The sequence below is a fragment of the Poecilia reticulata genome, linkage group LG23 (assembly GCF_000633615.1).
Source record: "Poecilia reticulata strain Guanapo linkage group LG23, Guppy_female_1.0+MT, whole genome shotgun sequence".
NCBI classification, from domain to species: Eukaryota; Metazoa; Chordata; class Actinopteri; order Cyprinodontiformes; family Poeciliidae; genus Poecilia; species Poecilia reticulata.
This window is the reverse complement of record NC_024353.1, coordinates 3,391,334-3,417,042: the sequence shown is the minus strand read 5'-3', so window position 1 is coordinate 3,417,042 and position 25,709 is coordinate 3,391,334. Positions and strand designations below refer to the sequence as shown.

Genomic DNA, 25,709 nt, shown 5'->3' with positions numbered 1-25,709 from the left:
GAACTCAAATGTGAGTGTGTGTGTGTGTGTATTAATGAAGTCTGAAACACTTGCTGTACTTGTTATATTAACGCTGTCCTCTGGCACAGTTCATAGCTTAAATATTTATGTCTGCCCTAACCTTAACCTTACCTGTGGCATCACTCTCTGCAGTTGAGCACAGGCTGAAATCTAGGAAAATATCTCTAAAGAATGAATATCATTTCTTTGAAAGTATGTTCTGGATCGTGTCATTTTTATGCCCGCCACCTGCTTGGCAGAACAAATCATGAGGAAAAAGAGAATCCGTTATGACAGTATCTGGGCTGTCGTTCTCCCACACGTCAAAATAATGTGCTAGAAATGCAATTATTTGATATGGCAATCCAATGCATTTGAAAAAAGTGCTCAGACCGGGGGAAATGAGTTTTCAATGCGGCTTGGGCTAAAACAAAGGTGATAAGAATAGAAAGGAGAGTCAAGGTGAAGCGTGTTATCGAGGCGATCTCCCCTCAGCTGGGGGGGACCTGAGGAGTGGGCTCCAGCACTGCTGGGAGCACTCAGCCACTGCTCAGGAAATGATGCTTCCTTACTTTGCTGATTGTTCTATGTTTGAAATTCCTGGGAATCATTTGACCAGAGATGTTCAGACTATTTTGCTAAAGAGTCTGCGGAGGAACACCCTTGGACTGCACGCTTCAGATCTCATCAGAAATAAGCTTGTTGTTCAAATTTCAACACAATGCTTCAAACTGTGCCAAAGGTGAACGGGACCTTACATAACATATACGTTCTAATAAGATTGTGATTCAATTACAATCTTGGAGTTGTAATTGACTTTGAACAATTCTTTTAAAATTAGGTAAAAAAAGGTTTTAAAGTGATCCAATTTCAATTGAACAACTAGAGCTAAATCAATGATATGTTATACAGAAATAGAGTCTTTACACATTTAAAGTTTTTTTTTCCTCACATATATTTCTGTGATGTTATTCTAAAATGGAATGGAGTTGCCAAACTGTGCAAGAAAGTCATTCTCCCTTTCAATGCTTAATACCATCTAACAATATTGCCCCCTTTTTTTTCCCCATTTCTGAAGTGTGAAGCTATTTCATCTACCTAGCTCTACCTTGTTTATATTGTGAGAATGTGCTGTTTGATTCAATGTCATGCTTTAAAAAAAAACAAACAAAAAAAACAACTGCATGCAAAGGTCAGCAGCTTTGAGGTTGAGGATATGTGTGGATGACTGTGAAGGCTTCGCATTTCATTTTCAGAACGCTTGCTTGCATAAGCCAACGTTGTTTTAACCGTGCGCCCCGGTGTCCACGGTGGTGGATGATCTTTGGTGATGAACAATTTGCTCAGTGAGGTGTGACCGCGGGCATTATAACGGGGAGCCGTGCAGTGAGCGAGAGCGACAGAGACCAACAGGGGGAGAGAGAGAGAGAGAAAGAGAGAGAAGAGAGAGAGAGAGAAACGAGAGAGCAAGTGGGAGGGAGGGAGACTGGAACTCTATTCCACACAGACGAACCCACAGAGGCTCGCAAAAAGCCGTCTCGCCTGCAACACACTCACTCTCTTCCTAGCACCGCTTGCAGTGGATTCTCCATCTTACTACATACGTCTGCAGGTAAGCAGCTGACATTCTCTTGTCCTCTTAGATGTCTCTGTTTGACCCTGGATGTTTAATTTAGCAGGCTTGTCTTCAAGGATATGGAACGTATGGGTTTGAGTCATACTGTATCTTGTAGATACTGAAGCACAAACATAGCTGCAATAACACAGCAGGTTAAAAAAAATAAATAAAAATCTGATGTACACAAACTAACTGTATTTCCTCAAAAATGTAAGAAAATTGCCAGTGTGTTGATAACTGGAGAATGATAAATTAGAAAGATGAAATCATCTCTATTAGCTGTCATACAAGGTTAATGACAGTGTCTCTCAGTGTGACATCTGGAGAAAAACCATGGTAACATATTTCATTAGCATGTAAATCCATGGTTATGGTGTATCCATGACTGCTCATCCCATTTTCAGCGCAGCATACAGGGAATATTTGCAAGCATGTGCATCTGTTTAGATGTCAGTGAAACGGGAAACATTCTAGCTGAGATGAATCGCACGAGAAACTGCCCATTTGCAATCAAGAGCAAAACCTACACTTCTTCAAACGCAGCAGAAAAAACCCCCCAAATGGTTCTCAAATCTGTGAGATTACCGCAACGTCTTTGGCTTCGGCTGTCACCATGGCAAAGACGGCCAGTGGAACGTCTGTGCTGGAGAGCATCCTTTAAAGCAATCAGGTTCAGGGCATTCATCAGAGCTTAGATTAACCCGAGCAACTACCCAAATCAATAAATGTCGCACTCAAGCTGTGTTCGGAAGCTTATTTTAAAGTATCAGAATACATTATGGGTTAATTCATAAGAAATGCTTAGCGTCTCGCTCCAAATGGTACCTCGTATGCGCTAACTGGAGGTGCAAGAGCACGTGCAAGAAAACACAAGAAATAAATCTTGTTTGTAAACAGGGAGTTAGGGCTGTATAGCTAACTGTGGTTAAGTCACCTGTTAGAGTCTAACTTGTGATGCAGACCTTTCAGAGACAACAGTGTCTTTTTTTTTTTTTTTTCTTTTACTATTCGACAAGATAGCAGCTTTCATTAAGGTCGATAATGTCCAGGGACTATTGACTGCAGCTGGTTGCATAATTCAATCTGTGGATCTGCTGCAACTCATGAGTTGATTATGGGACCTCTGATGTGGAAGATAAAATTCTAAATAATTAGAACTTGAGCCCCATTAAGACTGGGTTTTGATCAAACTAAAGGCTGCATATTACAGTCTTTGTTGAGTAATAATAAACATGGGCAATGTTAAATACATTTTACAGTCTTGGGAAGATGTAAACGGTTGCACACAGAAACAAACAAAAATGTTGATTCCAATTGATGGTGGATAATCAGGCGTTTGCTGAACTGCATTCATCTGAATTGGGCTTATTTAAGCAGGAGAACATCTAAAACATGCAGTGTGGTGTGTCTAGAGGACCAATTTCCTCTTTTTACAAAAGGGTACATTGTTGTAAGAGAGCTTAAAGAGGTAGAAGTTCAGAATTATGTTTGAAATTTTGGTAAAAAGGTACAAACTGTTCATCTGTTACCTATTTTAACCACCATAAAACAACTTCAGACTCAAAAACGTCAAGGCAGCATATGCAAATGTAAAGAAAAACAAATAAAGTACTAAGAATAAAAGACAAATTAGTCCTAAAAGTGCCTTACAAATTCCACTCACAGCATGCGTTTCACTCAGGAAGATTATTGTGTTTGTGGCTCCTTCCTTCACCACATCCCATGTTAATAATCATCAACGTCTGTGTAAATAACTGCCAAACATGATCATCCCTCACAACATCATTATGGTCATTTGTTTTATAAAATGTTGTTTCAAGAAAGCACCACGACATTTTTAGAACTGGAGTCGTATAAAGATAGATTTGAGTGTCAATTAAACTCCTAATGGCATTTTAAGTGGTTCTGTTCACAACAAAAATGTCAACTGAGGTAAAATCTCTTGAAGAAAACTTGACTTGGGTTCAATCTGGCAGTAGAGAGGGATAAACTTGCAATGTTTTAAAATGAAGTGGTGAGTAGAAATTGGCAAAAGGGGCAAATGACCTTAGCGCAAACACAAGCAGCAGACAAAGGTTGAACTAGCAGCTTAGAATGTTAATAATAAAACTTTGATTTTCCTTTGTATGTCTACTAAAGTGGAGGAATTTGTACATTTTGATTTTATACTGCATACATTTTTAAACGCTTCCATTTATCATTTTTAAAAAGCTGTTGAAGTTCATTTAGAGAACTGTTTTAAAATCTTGGGGAACCTAAGTCATGTTTTAGTTCACTTCAGTCTTGTTCTAAACATAGTGGGGGAAAAAAATAACTCAGTAGTAGTAATGATTTTACTCAGGGGGAAGCACAATGGCTCATTCTAAAGTGCAAAACGGATCTGGAATGTCCGATTTAATCAATGATTATGGTAATGTCTGAGCAATAAATAGGGCGTCATGTTGTTGCTGTTTACAAAACACAGTTTAAAATCGAGTGGGGCAAATTCACAATCATGTCTTTCATATGTTAGGTCTGATAAACTGAAAAGAACTTCAGAAAACTTTTTAGGTATATGTGTTTTTCTCACAACAGCTATTTTCTACTATTTTGTCTTACAAATAAATGCTTAGTACTCAAACAAAACACTTCCCTCACTTGACATGAAATACCTCCCTGTTGGTTTAAAACACCCAGTCACATTGAATATTTGCAGAACTGACATCTGGAAAAGGTCACTAGATGGAAGACCGTGACGTTAAAAAAGCCTTACTTAAAAACATGCAAGACCATGAGGGGGGAAAAAAAAAAACATGTGTGCCCACATGCAAGAGCACTTACACATAACCATGGAAATAATACTAGAGTGAAAAAAGTACTGCTTGTAAATACGCACTCCCACACATGCATGAAAAAAGGCAACTATCACCCACAGCAGTAGCCATTTGCAGGAAGGTGAATTGCTCCATTATACTGGACTGTGTCACTGATACACAGACCAGCTAACAGCAGGTTTGTTAAAAAGTAAAGACATGGGCAACTGTCAGATCATCTCGGTTTGTGGCTCCACGGGTTGTAGAGTCTCGGCTTTAGCCAGTCAGCAAAACACAAACAGCTCTACTTTTGATCGTCTTTCTCTATTTCACCTCAGGTTTTACAGCATTTTCCATCCTAATTTTAACTATGTGATCATGTTTTTTTCCCCTTTAAAATAAGGGCAACTCCAACTGCAGCATTATGATTTGTGAAAGACTTACAGAGGCAACATTCTGACACCAGATCAGTAAAACAAAAGCAAATGTTCAGACTACACATTATGACCAAGATGGCTGCTTGTGCTCAGAAAGTGAATCAAATAAGGGATTCTGATAAACACACAGAAAGACTCTGGCAAACAAAGATGCACATGACAGAGACTGCTGCAGTGTTGAGCTTCTCTCTTGCACTGATAAGGGTACAATAGAATAATAATATGGTGGGTTTGAGTTTTTGGCTCTGTTCTGCTGCCTGTGTTGTTTGCTCTGTGCACCTCTGCTTCATCGAACGCAGCACAGCATCAGATTCATCCTTCCATCTGATGGAAATGGAAACAAAATAACAGAAGGCATGTGGTTAATTTCCTGACTGACAGCTGGTACACTTTAGTTCCATTTATGACCACAACTTAACCAGGCATGAGTCAGATGTGGTGGGTGATTGCTGAAAAAAGAAGGATGGTAAGTAGCTAATGAGGAAGCTATGCGGACTTGCTTGTTCGTTACTAAAAATGATGGATGTGGCAATCAAACTGATTATTTATGACAGGCAATTCATCATTATTAGATGACACTGCAATATATCTTAACTCCATAACCTCAATTGCTTTGGCTTGGTCAAGATGGAATACTTTCTTCTTCTAGTATCACTGGTTTTCTTTTATTTGGTAGACTTTTTTTTTAAAAGTATTTCAGGGTGACAGGAATGCGTCTAAGGGCGATCTAATACTTATATAACCAAACCTTAAAGGTGTGGTCATATTCTGAATAAAATGTTTGATGCCTGTGCAGGTCGTAATAATTCATTAATGAACAAGCAGCCCTGGAGCCTAAAGATGCTTTAAAAAAAAAAATTACAGACTGAACAAAATTTGAATATCAAGATGAAGTGGTAACATACAGTTTTCCCAAACAAGTCTGTTTGTGCAATTTCTTAATTGCACAAATTTCTTAACCCTAAAGTCAAAACTCCCCCAGTATGCACTCCTGATCAATATTTAAGGTCAAACTTAGAATCTGGAGTATGTTTCAGAAAATTGGTATGGATATAACGAAACATAACGCAAAGAATGGCAATACTGCTGAGGATGCAAACACCAAGGATGCAAATGACTGCCATATTGCTCCCAAATTACTACTGCCATATAGTTATATATAATTCAAGTCTTATAGGTGTAATAATTCAGAAAATCACAAGACTTGATGAGGTACAGATATGACAGAGATGCAGGAAGGTGACAAGCCTGCTGAGGTGAAAAGAAACTGCCCCCAGAAAATAAATAAATGGAGGTACTGTCTTTCCATGCACATTAGGTGACATAATGTAATGGAAGAAACCTGAGTAGTATTTGCTAACTCCATCCTGCGTAGTGTTTTTCACCTTTTCTGAGCTTTCCTTCACTTTAAGATGATGAATAAAAGTGATACTGTAGTGAAATGTGAGAATGTTAGCCAAACTAAATTATACATACCTTCTGCTGTTTTAATGATAAATATTTTATGGCGGAGCAACCGGAGAGAAAAGATAATTTACTACAAGACACTATTCCCTTTTTGCTGTTTATTTGTATTAGAAGCTGTTGACAAAATCTCTGAAGAAACCAGAAGGAAGAGCGCGCGTGGGTGTTTACACCAACTACAGAACAGTACAAGTGGGCAAATAAGTACACAGTGTGCAAACATACAGACTGAAGTCCAAACTCAACTACAATCACATCTCTGCATGTCTGAACAGCGTGCAGGTTGGTCACTGCAAGCTCCAGCGAACAACTACCAAAAATAAGCAATACCCCTATGGAAACTGATCTTCACGCTGCTCAATCAAAGTGCTAAAAGTAGAGTGTGTGTGGGAAGCTCTGCTTAACCCTCTGTTAGTCAGAATTCAGACTTTTATTAAGAAAGTGTCGTTCGTCTCTTGAGGTAAAAATACAGGGAGAAATGGGTAGTTAAAGAGGTAGTCTACTGACCACCGAGACTTTTTTGGCTCATAAATGATCTAATTTATGAGCTTTTGAAAAGGAAAAGAATCAACTGAAGACACTAGAGAAACATGACATGAATCTGCAAGCATATGTTGCAAATCAAAAAAGAATAGGTTGAAAGAGCAAAAAAAATTATTTAGAAAAAGACAGAGCATCAGAGAGAAAGAGAGCTTCATAATCGTTGCAGATTTCTGGGAATATTGATGGGTTATTTTTTTCACTCCCACACAAATATCTTTATCTGTTTGAGAGACCGAATAAATCTGAGATTTAAAGACAACAAGGCCAAAAGCCTGGGTATGTTCAGAGGAAGTTAAGTACAGCTGAAGCACACAGGTTGTTGTTCTCCCAGGGGAAATTCCTTTGGTGCTCCAATCTTTTCACTGAGGCAACACGCTGGTGACTTTAAACCATGTAATGTTTTACAAAAGAATAGGAGGTCCCCCTATTCTTAAGCTGACTAGCCAGACTTCATTTCTTCAGTACTCCAGCCCAGTTTAGAGAAAATATCTCTCAACTGCTGCTTTTCAGTTACATATGAACTGCATAAATGGATGGATATGGATGAATCTGAACATCCTCCAACTTAATTGTTTTTTCTCATCAGGACTAATATGTAGTCTCTTCTGGCACTTCCTTGTTTTTTTTATCACCACAATTTTGCATTCTTCCTGCACATGTTATGCTTGAATGCATTTTCACTTTAAGTTTCTTCTTTTATTTAACTGTAAAGCACTTTGAATTACTTCATGTATTTAAATGTTTTATGTTACTAAGAACTGGTGACATAACGTTCTTAGCTGCCGTCTACCTTCAACATTTGGTTGTCATGAGTTTGATCTTTTCAACACTTAAATCACTGTAAGTGGGCCACTAAGTAAAGTTCTTCTTTCAAATGTGTTCCTTGGAAAAAGACAAATTAACTGATGCCAACTCTTTCAAGTCAAGTCAAGTCAACCCAAATGTTGTAGAAGAAAAGTGTGTCACCAAGTGTCCTGTGTGTTCTTGTCTTTTAGGTCATTTAGTAGAGAAGCCAGCCCTTCCCCGCCTCAGGGGTCAGCAGAATAGAGAACAACATGTGACAATCAGTGCCTCGAAGTCGACAGCATGCTTCGATTCCTTTGGACGATGGCTCTCTTCTTCTGGTATTATTTGCTACTTCACAGCCGAGCTCTGGCCGACGAAGAGGCCACTGGGGAACTGACACCATCAAGCAAAAATTCTCCTGAAGAGAAGTCTAGCATTTACTCGTGGCTTCCATCCATGCCCAAGTTTTCCTCATTTGGCCTTTTTGGGAGCTCAGGTGGCAAAAATGAAGACGCTGTCTCAACTACAACTGCCAAAGGGGTGACAGAACTAATCGGTCTCTTTGAAGACCATGCGGGATCAGGAGAAGGGAGCAATTCTGAGGAATCTCAACAAACCACAAAGTTGACTCAAGGGCTCTTTATGAGTGTGGCAAAGATAAGAACTGAGCCACCTCCCACTGGGACATCAGATTTGCCATACAGCAGCATAGCTCACAGCAACAGTGAGACTTTTGTTTCTCCCACAAGCAGCTACATCAGAAATACTCTGTTCACAAACAGTCCTCACAGAAGTAACACTCCTGAACAAAACACAACACATATGCTAACACCATGGAGATCCACGACAGCGGAGACTTCTAGCACAGGTGCCACTGAAAATCCCCTCCCCAATAGTGTTTACCGGGAGACCATCTTTCATACAGAAAGGATTTCCTCAACAATCCCACCACAAGCTACAGCTCCCACTGCCCTGACATGGAAAACAGTCCGAACCACAACACCCAACCCGGGACTGGTGGAGACTACTCAAACCAGCACACACCTTCTGGGGCTTGTTACTCTTCCAGCCATTTCAGAAAGTAATTTTGTTGGGGAACAAGAAGATTTATCTGTTAGTGTTGCCCTTCATTCGGTTAAAGGAACATCAGAAATTCCCTCCACACAAAGTAACTCGAACTTGGGCTTGTCTGAGATCAGTCTGGTGAACACTGAGCAGCAGCCAGGGGTTACTTCGACTTATTTAAGGACAGATCATACCCCGGTGAAAGGCGCAACCTCAGACATTAACCCCACACAAAACCCTTTAGACCTGGGTTTCTCTGAGACCAGTACAGTGAACTTCGAACAACATTCAGAAGTATTCCCTGCTGCCCTCAAGACGGATCATAACTTAGAAGTGGTCAGGACAACATCAGAAATATACCACACACAAAACTACTTAGACATGGGCTTCTCTGAGTCCACTACGATGAATGCCAAACAAGAGCCAGGAGTTTTCTCTTCTACCCTCAGGAAGGATTCAAATTTAGTGGCGGCGACCACAAAAGCAGAAATCCAGACTCCACAAAGCCATTTGGACTTGGGCTTCTCTAAGACGAGTATGGTAAATGCTGAACAACAGCCTCGGGTATTCTCTACCACCCTCTGGATCGATCGTAATTTAGCTGTGGAATCCATACCAAGCACAACTCAAAGCCAAAGGCCCAACTTTCCAATTGTAGAAGGTAAGCAGACTTAAGCAAATCCATAGAGCCTGAATTGATTGAATAAATGTGATCAATCATGTGCAGGCAGGTCTTTAGGGTTCGATAGATGTTTGTCGAAAGGCTACTCATAGTTTGGCTTTTTTCAGTGATATCTCTGCCACAAGGATTGACATTTATATAAAACCTGAATCCTACTGAAAGTGTATCAAATTAATGCTGTGTGTGTATCAAAATTCTTATCAGTCTAGTAAAAATATGCTACTTATCTTCTCATTCTCAAATCTATCAATAATCAATCTGGCAGATGAATAATCTTGATCATTGAGCTTTATTGCTTAATTTAAAGAGAAAGAAAGAAAAAAATTATAATATATAATCAAAATACCTTTTAATCTCAATGTGAAATGTCTGCAAATGTCAGATTTCTGAGGTTATATGTTAGGACAAAAATACAAGCCTGTAATCAGTTTTAAAATGATACACAGATGAGTATTAGGTTTTAACATGAAATTATGTTGTTTACTGGTCAAATAATTGGTCTATTAAACTTATAAAGACAGCTGCCAGCACTATAAGAGCTTTTGGAAAAAAAATATCTGCTGTAGAAACACAGAAACTCAATTACACAGCCTTATTAAATTTCCAAAGCATCCATAAAGCATAAAGCAGTGGGATTCCTTGAGCAATACGCTGTGGGCGACACAAAAGACACTTTGGGTGATGTGTTGTTTACTTATCATCTCCCCTAAATCCTATGTTAATTTTCTTCCAGCTGTAATCCATCCCACACTGTTTCTAAGACTCTTTATCCCTCATACTACAACTTTAACCATCGATGCGTTTCTTAAAAGCATAACCCATAAGTAGAAGACAATCTAATGTGCAGAGTTTACCAATCGGAAAAGGAAAAGGAAAAGGTGGTGAACAAAACCATCTAGTGGAAGAGTATGTTTCAGCAGTCTCTGGTTTGACATTGAATCAGTAACACCTTTTTTTCTGCCCATCCCCCATGACTGGTGTGAGGCTGGTGTCTGTATGTTTAATGAGATTTCAGAAGGAGATCCTCCTGCAAGTACAGACACATTCATCATGTTGGGTCAAAGGTTGGGCAAGAAAATCATGAGTCGATTATTCCAAGCAAGGGAGGCTTTGGTATGCATTTGATGAAATCATGATTCATGAGCGTCAAGTGCCTTATGCTGCCAATCCAACCCATGTCTCTTATTATATTCCTTAAATACACCATGGCATCTTAATTAATTTCACACTGTAATTTATTACATTGTATCATCCTATTTTCTTTTCGGAATAATTTGAACCTGCTTGGCATTCCTAAATGACCCACATGTTTATCCTCACCCTAATTGGATTTGAACTTCATTAATGTAGAGCTACAGTTTGTTAAAGTATAAGTTTAAGATTTTCTGAATACGTCAAGGCTGATTATCAATGCTCAAATGGTTTCCAACTTTGGGAACTGATTTCTAGTGTTTTTTATATGAGGTACAAAGTGAAACTTTCTTTTATTTATCAGCTGTGTTGGAATGCAGCGATCCCAGACTCTGATCTCGCACCCTGTGCCGAATCTGCCGAATGTTTTGTCTGTGGCGATTGTTATGTCTGCTCTTGTTTTCAGCTGTGCATTATACTGTGGCAAACAGCAAAGAGAGGGGGGTTTCAGCTGGGCGGAGAGGGCTTCTGTGTTCATGTATCAGTATTCTGAATGCACACTCAGCGAAACCACCATCTCTCCTGTGGGACCGTCTGTTTGCCAGTTGCTATTAGGATGGTGAACGGGCTTCTTGCCATTTAGACAGATCCCTCCCTCCCCACCCCTTTTCATTTTTAAAGTCATTTTATCTTTCTACAAACACAAATCCCTTTCACTTTGGTCCATGGACATAAAATTCAGCTTCAGGGTCACTGATGCTTGGAGAGGGTTAGATAAAAAAAAAAAATGTGTGAGAAAGAAATACATATAAATGTACACACAGTATCTGAAGATTAATGGGGATTAAAATAAACACTAACCAGTTTTTGCAATTTGAGTAATTTCATGTCTGAAGATGTTAAGATTCTTCTCCACAAAAATGTGTAGTTCTTCATGCTTTTAAAGAGCATTTGCTATGTGACCTTGCCCTTGAGGAGGCTGTCAGGGATGAAAACGAACAGCAATGCTGCGCGTCTGTGTCAGATAATCCATTAAGGCACCATGCAACACAAGCAAACAAGGACAATTAGGAGAGAATAGGAAAGAAACAGAGGTTGGGGATGTAGGCTTTTGACACTGAAGTTTAAACTCACCTCCTTCCTGTGTTTATGTCATAAATCAGTAACCATGCATCTATAAGTAAGTATTGAAAGCCAAGTATTTTTGTAGTTTTGAGAAACCATTTTTTAAGGCTGACCAAATTCTGTTTTAACCAAAAATTCTCTAATGAAATTTACAAGTTATACTTCCTATATATTTAAAAGTGGGATATTATGTAAAATTGACTTTTTGTGTTTTTCTCTCACCAAAAACATACCTGCAGAGTGACTTAAATTTTTTAATCTTAGATTTTTTTTCATGAATGTCTGAGGAATACTTAGCTCCTAAAAAGCGCCACCTATTTCCACTGCAGAAAGCTGCAGCTGAGCTTCTATCTCATAGAGCACCTTTTCCTACGTCTTTCCCACTCAGCTCCTCCAGACCAGCGGTTATAAGCAACGTATAAACACCTGGTGGAACTCCGAGTCTGCTGAGATCATCATAGAAATTACTTCTCATTTCAATGCTACAGCACAACATCATCCCTTCAAATGTTGTAGAATAAAAACAAACATGCTAATTCCACCCTAAACGGCAGGAATAGAAAACCTGAGACTTATTTTGCCAAAGGTAATGCTGTTTAATCAATGAAATAAAAACTGACGTGAGTTAAATGGAGTCATAAAGAGCTGTGATCCAGAAACAATTTCCTTGTGTTCTAGATGTTGTTCAATACCTAAAAGCACAAAATTATCCAATCTTGGGAATCTAAAGGGGAAAGATAAAATTGTGATTATCAAGAACTTTGTTTCATATAAGCAGCAGATATTAAGACAATAAAAAAAACAATAAAATCTGAATTATCTTAACCCATACATCATAACACAGAAATACTTTGTTCATTCTAGCCTGTTTTTCTATACAGTCATGTCAGACTGACATGTAACAGGGAAAGCAGGGCATCTCTTTATGTTTGTTATTCTCGATTAGATTATCATACTGCTGGTTTCTACTCTACTGCAGAGACAGAAATCTCTGCTTTCTTTTGAACCTATTGTCTATTGAACCTCAGGGTATTTCTAAGAAACCCGTGAGTGTTTTTCTTTCAGAAAACTCACTCAGGCTTATCCTGGTCATGATGAAATAGGGAGCAACATCATCTTTCTGTTGAACATAATTGGGAGCTCTAAAACATTACATGAAAACTGCTGAGCCAAAATCAGTACAGATGGCTCAGAAATCCTTGTTTCAGTGCTTGTAACGTTAATGATTATGATGATAAAACTGATTTGCAATTCACAGAAAGGCTTGCTAATAATTTTCTAATGCACTGTGATATTTCATGACCCATTTCTGCAATCCGGTATAAACAACGAATCGCAGGAATTTATAGTGACATCGCATCAGAAAAAGTCAAACACTTATCGTGGATATAAAATCTTTCATGTATTTGAAAATGGTTAAGGGAACTGAGCTATCTGACCTCTTTAGGACATGATAAAAGCAGATTATACACAAACTCATTAGACGCTAAAGTAATAATTCAGCACCAACATGAAAGAGTGACCTGCTTAGCAATTAAAGAGGAAATTTAGCTTCTTCAGCTTTCCTTACAACCCCTTGTGTTTTTATTTTTGCTATTTAAGCATTCTGTACAAGCAGTCGATCATTAGAAATGTTGCCTATGATGAGCTAATAACCCGGACCCTGACTGTTCTTACGGGATTAAGTCAGCTTGTGCACATGTTTACTCTCATTAAACCATTTGCAGCAGATTTTATTATGCATAATTTAATCTCCTGTCACATGCACATGTGATCCTGTCTGTAACCAGATCTGAGAAACTGCACTGAGCTGCTTGTGTTGTTGACATAAAGCAGTAACCCTCTCATCAATTTTTAAAAGCTTTTATTTATTTGTTTTTAGCTGCACAGCTAATCCACTGCTCCGTTTACCTTCACCAAGAAGAATTATGTTTTACATTTTTTAACATCTAATTAAGGTTTGGACATTACGTCCTTACAAAACCCTGAAACAACACTTGCCTTTACAAAACAATTCTCCATTTGCTCTCTTGTTAACAATCATTAATTTTGTATGCTGCATAGAAAGTTTACCCATAGAAACCTAATAAATCATTAAATTTCCCCAAATTAATGATGCTTATGTTGATCTTTATGTTTTTGTAAACCTCTGACCGGAATTGTACCACTGACCAACATCAGATTATTCCGGTCTGTATTTTCATACACAAGTGATAATTATTTTCCTCATTTTCATCGAGGGAGTTACCAAACTGTGGTTTAAAAATCTTTTCACACAGTTGTACCTGGTAGGATTTGTATTTAAAGCTGAAAACATAAAAAGTTACAAAGACATAATACAAAGAAGGGAGTTTTTATTTTGCTTAGTCATGAAAAATCTTCTAAAACTAATATTTCTCCACTTCTGTTTACACCAGAAAAGAGTCTAGATTTGTAGTGAGCCAGGATGTACACACCCATCCACATAAGGATGTCAATGTAATTGGACCACAAAAGGCCCAGTCTACTGTTCTATGGATGGCTGCCTGCAACTAAGTGGTTGATAGACCAATTCTTGACAGAACTGGGTTGAGAAATGTAGTCGTTCCATTTTCTACAGAGTCAAGTCTCAGATATGCTGTGTGCAGACTGAAGAAATGGTTAAGCTATCCTTTGGAAAGCTTCAGGTCTACCAAACTGCTTCTCTACTCCAGAGATGCAGTGCTTCGAGAATTAAATTACGCTGAGATCACTATGAGGTGAAACTGCGTGTGTCTTCCTAGAGCTACCAGGCAAAGAGACTAAGGAAGAGGATGAGGCTGTGGTTACTTCAACTACAGACGGGGACGCTGACACACATTTGACAGACACTTCCACATCATCTGGAGAGCTACTGAAAACATCCACGGCACACAACATAGGTAAGAAAACACATCAGCGACAAATCAGAGTTTCTTTTAAATAACACTCCTGTTCAATCATTTATTTTCAACCAATTAAGACTGCTTGCTGCTTTTTTTTTTAAATATAAACCGTCCTGCATGCTTCTATACCTGAAAAAGTGTGACAAGTACCCTGCATCATTTCCTTGTAACCATTAATTGCTTCCAGTGGGAGAGGAAAGCTGCTCACACACAAGCTGACTGTTTAAGAGGACACCAGAGAGCAGAAAAGATAGGGATCGATGCCCACCCACTGAACAAATACGCCCCAGAAATGTTCTCAGATATAAAGAAAGTAATTGGTTCAAAGACAAGCAGCTGTTATTTAAAAAAAAAACAACTAATAAGCACTTAATTTATTAACTGATTACATAAAAGGGTGCCATTTTTTTCTAAATAAACTATATTTCTTTCTGAAATCTGATGTGACTGGGAGACAAATGGAGTCACTGCTGCTAGTAAAACAACACACAAAGATAGTTACTTCAGCTAGAACAGGATTTAAAGAAACAAACATTCCCACACTGCAAATAAAATACAGCTTTAGATGAGCAAATAATAAAAGACTAAAACCATCTCCTTGTACTTCAACCCCATGCCATCTTTCACTTTTACTACGATTTTATACCTATGCAAATTGAGGAAGTATTTTCAGGGAATATTTCAAATATCAATTTAAATCATAGTGACAGTTACATTATCCTCATTATTGTTTCTAGGACGAAGTGTAAAAGTGTAGGTCCATGAAACATTCGCATAAGGTCAAATGATAAAATATTCTCATGAAACTGTTTTATGTGTTGGTTGATTGTAAATGTACATAATTATGAAACTTATTTCTGTTCAGATACATTTTTGAATGGATCCACTTTTGGCCCAGATCACAGCAGCAGATGTAACCTACATTACCTCACCCAGAATAGCAGATGATGTGATGTGATTTTCAAAAATAGACCTGTCGAATTTTCCACACGTTAATAATGAAGAGAAACGTGCCATTTAACCTAGTAGGTCAAAAGTGAGTGGGGGGAATATATAAAAAAGATAAATATTCTAAGTCTGTGAATCTATTTATTTTCTAAAAATACCCAGAGAGACTGATAAACCAAATTTGTTATTATACGCATTCTTGACGGCAGGTCTCTTTTCACTGCATAGTAAACTATTTCAGAAGTTGCTGTTGTTTCACAATTGCCCTGAAGTAAACTTGTCCTCCTTCTCATAATGTTTAACCCAACTTCCCTCAGAGCTCCTGTTTAATTGCTTTCCCAGAGGTGAACCTAACAGAAAACAAAGTCAAACAGCCTACAACTACATAAAGACTTTAGTTTCATGAGGCAGAATAAACTTGCAGCCAGTACAAGATTGAAATGGGTTTCATAGTCCTTTGACAACAAAAAGAGTACTTTGTGTGTATTACTTTTCCTTAGCTATAGGTTAGGTGCCTCAAGTGAGACATTGCAGTCTTTAGAAGTGTGACTGAAAGAAAAATGAATAGTCATGTGCACAATATGATTTTTCCACATTTCTACTACTAGTCTTTATCAAATATTTGAATAAAAAGTCTCAGTTTGGTTTCATATGAAATAAACCATGTGAATTTGGTAACAGAGATGCCATGATTAACACTTTGCTATCCAGATTTTCCAATTAAATTGAGTTTATTTATATAGCACCAATTGACAACAAATGTCATCTCAAGGTACTTTACAAAAAATAATTTCAGTTCAATCATACATACAGTACATTCCAACTGATCCAAGTCATCAAATAGTACAGTATGCTCAATTAGTTATTCAGATTAAGTTTTTATCTAAGGAAACCCAGCAGATTGCATCGAGACTTGTTATCCAAAACTAAAAAGCGTATGACACCACTGGCCACCCGTCCACCTAAACCGACATTAAAACTGAAGTGTATGTCACACTTTTCTTTTGTTTTAGGGGAAAAAACTGGAAAACTATCCTTTTTCTTTAATTCGAATACGTGTTGGATGAATGAAACTGCGGCTGCTAAATACGATAGCTTACATGAAAGCATCCTCTCTCTGTTCTCTACTGTATTTATAATCTTTCCCTTGGTATCCATCATGGTTACTTTTCCGTCTGCTTCTGATGTGTCAACTTAGCTCAACACGAGAGACTTGTTAACACAGGAATGTGTCAGATAACCAAGCAGCATGAAGTGGAATGTCAAGCTCCCATCTGTCCGTGTACCGTAGGCTCCCACACAGCAAGCCGGCAGATCAAATGTGACGCCAGCTGACTAGAAAGAAGAAGAACATGGGCCTAATTCATCGCCCATCACTGTTTCCACTCAGTCTGACTCGCTGGCTTCCAAGCCATTGCCCTGAAAAGTAAACAAATGGCTAGACAAGTCACTGACCTAACAATGCTCCCAATCCCACCTACTTTATCAGCAGCCCCCATGTTTAAAATACCTACAGTTGCGTGTTTGTTTTACGCTTCAGCCAAATTTTCCGTCCCACTACTAAATGCTATGGCAAAATAACTAACATATCGTTGGAGGATTTGACAAATATGTCGATAAAAAGTCAAGCATAGGTTTTTAATTTGCCTTAACGTTTTCATGTAATCATGTTTTATTGTAATATGAGATCATGCATGCACTTTCAACATGAGCCTCTGTAGCATTCAGCAAGACGTCCTGTAGCCTGATTCTGCCTCTCACTGCTGACCTTTCAATCCCAACTCTGCTAATTAGCAACACGAGGCAAAGCTAGTAAGCTACCCTGTGTAGTAGGCATAATTTCTATTTTTTTAAAAAGCAACCACAAATGCATTTTTGATGGCATACTTTTAATTGTAGTTTTATTTTTCTTGTCCACCTGTGACCATTTTTATTCTGGCAACACAAAACAATTTTAACTTTATATGTGCTTTCCATGTTCTGTTTCAGGCTAGCTCAGACTTCTGTGTGCAGTGTGTTGCATTTCAAAGAATCAGCTGAATATTTATACGACTATGTTTGGATACTTGGTTGAAAATTGTAAAATTGTAAGACATTATATTTTAAATTTATTCAGACCAAAAAGCAGTTGGTTTGCTGATTTAATGACTGCATAACATCCTTTTCCTGTCTGAAATGAAAAGTGTGACTGTAAGGCTCATTTTATACCTTACATTCCTTACACAATGGTATGCTATGGCAATGATTTTGGTAAAAACACACAAAAGCGAGTTTTTATGACTTCATTTTGTTCTCAAAGTTATAAGACAATAAAAAAATAATTTTTTTTTAAATCAGTGCATCAGCTCACAAGTAATCTGTTTTAAAAAAAGGTTGATTATTAGTTTTTTGCCCTTCTTGGGGAAATGACAAAACTCAGGACAAAACAGCAGACTCTCTGAAGTAGAGCTGCTCTATTACACTGACAGAAGCACTAGTGGCTCACTGTGGGGTCATATTTCTGTAAGCTTGACATTTTCATCCAAGCCTGGGACAGTTATTCAACACTCAGCTCAGAAAACAAACAAGAAAAATGATAAAGACAAGAATCAGGCCAGGAGGAGAGAAAAATAATGGTTTTAAAAACATATTAAGCAACTAGGAGGACAAGATAGTGCCTTTAATATTGTTACTTGAATGTCCCGTTTCTCCACGTACCTCAAGATGATCACATATTGTTTGAACAACACCCATGAGCCTTGTGTGATGCAGGCAAAATGCATTAGAGGGTAAGAATGTTTTCCTCTTATTGCAAGAATAATAAAAGGCGTTTTTCATCCTTTCTTTCTCCACCTGCAGCTCCAAAGCCAGACATTGTTAACATAATAGAACTAGCAGCAGCCGTGCATTTACTCTAAAAGACATAAAAACCAGCTGAACTAATAATGTAAAGCATGCTAAATTACTTGCACAACCATGTAACTTGAAAAACATGGGAAACAAAAAAAGTTTAGCAGCACCAGATCCACCGATGGGTGTTTCCCCTGTTTTTGCCAGCATGGGCTAAAAGAAAATTAAAACAGCAGCACTGAACTAAGAGATGGGAAAAGGTTGGGAAAAAAACACAAGAACATAACTTACAAAAGTGAAGAGTCTGAGACAAAAAAAAAAACGTAAAACCAGAATAAAAACTTAGTTGGAGTTGGAAAAAAAAATAAGACAACTTCAATTTATATGGAAACTTTTTGAGGTTTTGTGGTGCCAGGGCCAGGACATTTATAGTTTTAAACTGGCACCACAAGGTTTGATGAATTCTCCAGGTATTGCTAAATGGAATATAACCAATGTTTTTCTCAGTTTGTATAAACTCGTGTAGCTACCTGCTTACACAAATTAGAAAGTGTGAGGAAGATCCTTGTGACATGAAAAGAATTGCAAAAAGATAATGCTTCACACTTCTCTGAAGTGATTAACCGTGCTGTCAGTTTATTCTGGCTGCCGCTTTCTATCATTGGGGGTCCATTATAGTCCCCGGCTGTTCATGAAGGTGTTATTGTCTCTGATAAGCCAGCAGCAAGATCACTAATGAGTCTGTGTGTGCAAATCAGATGCTGTTTCTCCCTGTGGGTTGCACTAGCTCAGCCGTAGCAGCCAACCAAATAATTATTATTATAAAAAAGAACAAGCATAAACATGTGAAGCTCTGTGATGTGGCGTCTGAAAAAGAGACATGCTTTCTGTATGAACTGGTTTTGCATTCAGTTCAAACCACGTCAACATACTACGACATGACCCGTGAGTGCTTTCCTGCACATTTCACACAGACATGGTTACTCCCAAATCCTCAAAGCTAAATGAGTTTCTTTGTAGTGCCAAAACATGACGAACACGATCCATAAGTAAGTTACACGGAAAGTCCAGATGGCTTATGTAATGCAGGAAAAAGTGGCTCTGTGGTTGTGACACACACACACACACACACCCACACCCACACGCACGCACGCACGCACGCACGCACGCACGCACTTTCTGGGCTTAGCTCAGTTTAAAGTTGTGTACTTACAAGTTTTTCCAGGATTAGCACATTACAGGCAGCATTATTTTTGCAGCGTGGATCAAAGCAGATTGTTTTCCACTCTTGCTCTTACAACTAGCTAAATGTTGTGAAAGAAGATTCCTCCAGAGTTGTAAATAATTCATCCTCTTGTTCTGTCTCCTCAATTTTTGACTGTCATAAAATTTTTATTAATACTATCAGATATGCAAAGTAAATTTAATTGTCTCATCATCTGTCACTGCAGGTATCCTCTCTGAATCTCCATCAGTACTTCTGTACACTGAAGACTGGACATCTAACCTACCAAGCAGTGACAGCACCTTACTTCCAGACTGCAATAAGGAACGCTCTGGAATCTGCAACCTCTCCTACACCTGGGATGCCACTACCTCCCTGAGGATGAAACCCACTCAAAATATCACTGCCACAAACCAGTCAACCAACGCCTTCCTAATCCCAGCTACACCCATGTTGGTGCCCTTATACACCGACTGGAACAGCGCCATGGCGGCCTGGGGCCTGGCGTGGGAGGCCCATGTCTACGGTGCAGGCGGAGTCTTTGCGGCGCTAACACTCGCCTCTGCACTCAATCTGCTTTGCTTGCCACTGAGATGTCCGTCTGGGTGTGGCTATTTTGCTCTAGTCAGCCTGTTCCTTCTAGCTGCTGCATGCACCAGGTCCTTCTCCCTTCTTTATGATGCCTATGGCCACCAGGATCGCATATCCTCCACAGAGGCCTCGCTCTTGCTCTTTGAAGCACCTTTTCCCTGTCTTACTGCGGCTTTCGGTTTGGTTTTTCTTCTCCTCTCAATGCGCTCAAGAATGCAGCTCTCATATTCAGCCTTTCAGAGACCCTGTTTCCTGGCCTGTCTCGTTGTCTTGCACTTTGCTGCTGCATTTGGTCCAGTGACTTTCTTGAAGTTCTACCGCCAAACGCCCCCTTTGTGCCTCTTTCTGTCGTTGATCTCTCGTGGAGCCTTTGTGGCACTAGCAACATTTCTATCTGCTGCCTATTTTGTTTTCTATATCTATGTGCGGGCAGACTCAAAGCACATCTATCATCTAAACAACACGTCTCCAACGCCAGCTGAACGCTACAACCGCTGCCCATTTGCTGAGAGTCGGGACTGGAACCGTGCAGCTATAACCGTTTGTCTTTCAGCATTGTTTTCTCTAGCTTGTGCAGGACTGCAGTTTTATGCAATGCTTAACGCTATGGGTGTTATTGGTGGAGAGGAGGTATTCTACCCTTGGCCCTGGTGGGCTTTCCAGTTTAGCTGTAGACTGTGCGAACTTGGGGTCTGTCTCACCTTAGCTTTAGTGGTTGCTCAACCAGTTTTTTGTTCCGACCAGCTTCCAGCAGCTGGAAGTTGTTGGACTGAACTCCTAGCATCCAAGTCCCCCATCCTGCCGGGGACCTACCAGTGGACACTCAGCCAGCAGGAGAAGCTTGCTATTGTTGACACTGTTGGACTTGGCGAGACAGAAAGCCTTCCACTTTACACTCTGATGGATGAGAGACTTGGAAGCAGCCTGAATGGCTTGGACCTCCTCTACCACAGCAACCGGGCCTTAGTATATCGAGATCTCGACTTGGACTTAGGGTTATTGGGTTCAGAAAAACCTGAGGATGGGCGAGGCAGAGAGCCCTCAGGCGGATCTTCATTTTCAAGCGACTCCACTGCAGACCTGCGACCCCCTTCACCAATCAACTTGCGCCGTAGCATAGACGAAGCACTCTTCAGTGAAGCATTGTTTCCCATGAGCCTCTTCAGTCCTGTTAGACCTATTTGCTGCAGTGACGCATCTGTCAACAACCACTGGACGCTTCCAAGCAATGGCCCCTGTGATCCTCTCTCCACCGACTCCAGTCTTTATCGAACCTCATCCTGCCTCGAAATGGCCTCTCAGCTCCAGTTTTCCGCCAGCCAGTCCCAAGGTGCAGCCACAGAAGGAGCTCCAACATCTCCTTCCACGGGCTCATCCTCCAGCAATTCATCAGCTGAACGTTGGAGAAGCAGTTCCTCCTCCTGCTCTCTGTACCGTGCCTCTCTTGCTGGCTCCTCTCTTGTTCTTTGCCCAAGTTCAGAGAGACATACAAGGCAGCTTCCACAGGAAGGCTCACATGTGGCCTCCCATAACCCACAAAGACACTACCAAGCTCTGGGAGCTGCCTCACAGGAAAGCCTGAACCTGTCAACAACTGAGACAGATCGATCTGTGCAGCAGGAATTTATTACGGTTTGCAGACAAATGGATTCGTTAAGCATCTGCAGTGAGACTATAGATTTATAAAAACCCTCTTAATAAAATACTCTTATTAAGAGGGACCTGAAATGAGTGTCTGCTTTGTGCAGCAAGATGATTGGAATTTTAAATGGTATTTGATAGTGCATGTCAGCTTTACGTACTTCTTAAACACTATAGCTGCAAAAATGTTTCAGGAGGTTTGATAAGACTTCTTAAGGATTTAGTGAATGTTCTCGTGAGTCTAAGTGCCAAGACTGTCAAAAGCCAAGAGACTGTTTGTAAATTTTACATGTCTTATAAAAGCAGATGATGCTAGTTAAATTAAGAGTTACTTTTTATTAAGTGGTGATATAATAAGGAGGTATTTGTACAAATGTTTTTATGGCATTCCAACATTCCAATAGGTTGTACTGTGACAAATATAAGCTCTTACCTGCTACTGTTGTAATAACCTACATAAGCTTAGTTATTATAACAAATACTTAGTCTGGATGTTTTTTCTTTTCCCAAACGTAAACATCTCATATCTACATATTTCTCTGAGGTATGGTGCAGCACTGCCCTCTGCTGGCATATTAACAGTATATTTTACATCTGTTTCAATACAGTGTTGTAAGAGTGTTAGCCCCTTACAGATTTCATCAGTTTTTGCTTTTTTGCCACACATAAATGTTCCAACAATAATCAAACAAATTTTAACGTTAGGTAACGATAAAATACAAATATAAAATTCACTATTCAAATGACATAAAAAAAAAGCTCTCCAAACCAATCTCACCCTGTATTTGAACCGCAAACCTTATAATTGTGACAACCTTGGTTGCAGTAAGTTCCATTGAGAGCTTGCAACAACTAGCAGAAAGTTAAGACTTTGACTATTCCATTCTTATAACTTCACTTTATTTCATTATTTTTTCTTTTGTTTGTTTTGAGCAATTTTAATTCGAAATTGCTAGGTAACAGGATGTAAGCAAGGTGATTAGTTTCTTGAGGGTCTTGCCAAAAATGCTTAGCGTGTCACTTCAACCAGTGCTCATTTTACACATACATAAAATCATTGGAGGATATACTGTATGCTAAGAATTTAAAAGAAATTGTGAGAACTCACAGATATCTGTTCAATCACTTGGAGAGATGGATGCTGCTGTTCCTTCTTCTGGTTAAGGGAGGCAGAAAATACAAAGTAAAGTATTTCTTTAGACTTGGAAGTGGACTCCCCCGTTGCTGTAGATGGTGATGGAAGTGGGTCATGAATGAACTGAAATGGAAAACAAAGAAGCACAGCATGCTACAAAGACTATAAAACTATACCGTATAATCAGTTCCAATTGAGGATATCAAACTTACAGTTCACTGGAATTCAAGATGCAATGTTCCGTCCTTCAACTTTAGTGCATGCAACTTGCAGCAATCCTACATAGGTAAAAGAAAATATTTACAACAAGGATAATATAATCTTAAAAGCCTTTGTTGTATAATTAAGAGTTTTATTTAATTACACAGTGGCAATAAATTAACATCGTTAAAAAAGAGAGGGGTACAATTTGTTGAAGTCTGTGTAATGACTATTAGAGCTACATTTACAGCATAATATAGGAAACAAAGTTAGATGCTCAAAAGACCTCTTAGAGCACAAAAAGTAGGATAAAACAATTTCCACAGTCACTGTACGTTGTCTAAATTTCTTGCCAGTAATTGAATTTTGTAACTTTGAGAGTTAAAAATTGCTGGAGTCAGATAAAAAGTATTGTCCAGGTAAGCTGGTTTTTATCCTTTTAGCATTTTACCTGAGGAAGTTCACTACCCAACAGAAGCAGGTCATGCTAACCTGCTCTGTGCCTAAATTAGTTTATGTGTTAAGTCAACATTACTTACTTACATGTGTTAGTTTCTGTAGGGATTTTTTATAACACTAAAAAGGTATATTTACGTTGAAAATGCCGCTCTCCCTATTTTTGATGAGTCGCAGCTGCGCTAGTTGAGGGTTCTAGAAATGGGGCCCCTTCAGGGAGTTCCGCGTAAGTCGACCACTGTGGTTGAAAACTCGGCTCATCGTCGCGGCTCCGTGGCGCTTCGAAGACAGTCAGCCCTCGGGAACCCGCTGTAAGCCAGTCTTGTAGCACCCCTGTGTGGGGAGCTCTGGTCTCACCAGCCTGCAGATTATTTTCCTAAACTCTTTTTGAAATTTTTAATTTCAATATGGGTGACTATTTTATGGCCACGTTCGGCTAAGCTAGTAGCTCAGTCTGCTGTTAGCTCAGTAAAATTGATCAAAATGCACATTTCCCAAGACAGAAATCAGGATGAGGTCTGGGTAATATAAAGTGAATCATGAATTGTGTCAACAGCGTATTCATGTTCTAACACAGATTGGTTTCGATAGCTAGTTTCCTTTACTAAATTAAAAGTTTGATTACTGGGTTCTCAGTTTGCTCTGGTTGTCTTTGTCAGAACCATTTCGTTTGATTAACCAAAACATTTCTGTGTGACAAAAAAACATGAGATCTACTTTTTCACGGCACTGTACAATCCTGACTGGCATATTAATTTAAGTTGAAATAAAGCGTTAAATATTTGTCGTCTTTTTCTTAAAATTAAACCTAAATCTGATTGAAAAGAAATGAAAGACAGGAGCTCATGCACAGTATTGTATTTATTTATTTATTTTAACATATTAAAAACAGCAAAAGCAACTTTCCTCTTATGAGTGTTTTTACTGTAAACATATCCTAAAGTGATCTTCCTCAAAATCCCCTGATGGATAATAACTGAAGATTTTCCCATCAGTTTACAAAAAAAAAAAAAGAGAGAACATTTGGTTTTTGGTTGCAAAATGTGTCACTCTGTTGACAATCGCAGAAAACTGAATTCATACAGAGGAGAAACATTAATAAAATGTCAGTTGTGCTTTGTAGATGGGCTAACAGGACTCAGTACTTCACAATTAAGACATTCTGGACAGCTGAATGACCTGTTTTAAATAGGGAGTCTGGGAAAAATGAACAGCAGTTTCTTCAAACTTATTGAAGGCATTTGTTTTCTTCAGTTATAGTCATGTACATTTTTCTTTAAAGTCATTGTAGCTGCAAGCACTGTTAGTTCACCTTGTGTGGGATGGAGAAACTTCATTGGGTTAGAGAACAAATTAAAAACGTACGGTAAAAGTATGGCAAGGATATCCACTTTGAACAATTTCTAACTCCAACATCAAACTGAACGACGAACAAAGATACTCGAACAAAATGTGTGGCAAGAACGTGTCGCCATTCACTGAGCCGACATGTGTCCATCTCTATTTCAAGGCATACCTCTGGTGAACGGATAAAAACGCAACAAATCCATGCCTGACGGGAAAAAAACAGATGAGCTAACTGCCACACCGGTTTTGGTATCAAGGTTTAAAAACAAAAAATAAAATAAAAAGAAGTGTAGATACACTTGGCAGTATGTTTGCGATCTAAGCAGAATAGAAACACAGCCACGTTTGGCTCATTGGAAAAAACAAAACATGCATTATCAAAAACCTTCCAGCTGAAATCAAAGTCGCCAGGACTCCACAAGTTTAATATAAAGAGTTTTTCTCTGAAAATAAATATTCAGATTACGAACAAGGAAAAAGTCACTTTGACTAAGAGTTTATGATTGACCCATTATACATCCTAAACAAATCTGACGTTCGTTAGCTTTTGGTGCCCTCCATGTTAAATATACCAACAACACTGAGATTGGGCACTGGTTATTTGGCTCAGAATGATTGAATTTCCAAAGAGGAAAAGAAGAAGAAAAAAAAAGCCCCCACTGCCGATCTGCCCACTATTCCGATTCGATTAACAACGATGACAAACGTGTCAATTGTAAGAACGCACTATACACCAAGTAAATAACGTGCTGTAATACGAGCAGCATACATCTGCAATGACCTAAAATTA

General features: G+C 38.9%; 1 protein-coding gene across 2 annotated transcripts; it reads left to right on the top strand.

Moving 5' to 3' along the window:
* The first annotated feature begins 1,481 nt into the window (after window positions 1-1,481).
* On the top strand, window positions 1,482-25,282 carry prrt4b (proline rich transmembrane protein 4b). Of its 2 annotated transcripts, XM_008400595.2 has the most exons (4): window positions 1,483-1,612; window positions 7,850-9,366; window positions 14,406-14,543; window positions 19,775-25,282. In XM_008400595.2, exons 2-4 carry the CDS (start codon window positions 7,941-7,943, stop codon window positions 21,823-21,825), a joined length of 3,615 nt encoding a protein of 1,204 aa, XP_008398817.1. In that variant the 5' UTR covers window positions 1,483-1,612; window positions 7,850-7,940; the 3' UTR covers window positions 21,826-25,282. The 2 variants fall into 2 exon arrangements, with proteins under 2 accessions (XP_008398818.1, XP_008398817.1); XM_008400596.2 differs by lacking the exon at window positions 14,406-14,543 and having other exon boundaries at window positions 1,482-1,612.
* Window positions 25,283-25,709: the final 427 nt, after the last annotated feature.

What these genes read in the sequence shown, in the direction of transcription:
- prrt4b (XM_008400595.2), top strand. Translation starts at nt 7,941, where the DNA reads ATGCTTCGATTCCTTTGGACGATGGCTCTCTTCTTCTGGTATTATTTG. An exon ending in CAACTTTCCAATTGTAGAAG is followed by an intron (nt 9,367 to 14,405) that starts GTAAGCAGACTT and finishes GTGTCTTCCTAG; the next exon opens with AGCTACCAGGCAAAGAGACT. An exon ending in ATCCACGGCACACAACATAG is followed by an intron (nt 14,544 to 19,774) that starts GTAAGAAAACAC and finishes CTGTCACTGCAG; the next exon opens with GTATCCTCTCTGAATCTCCA.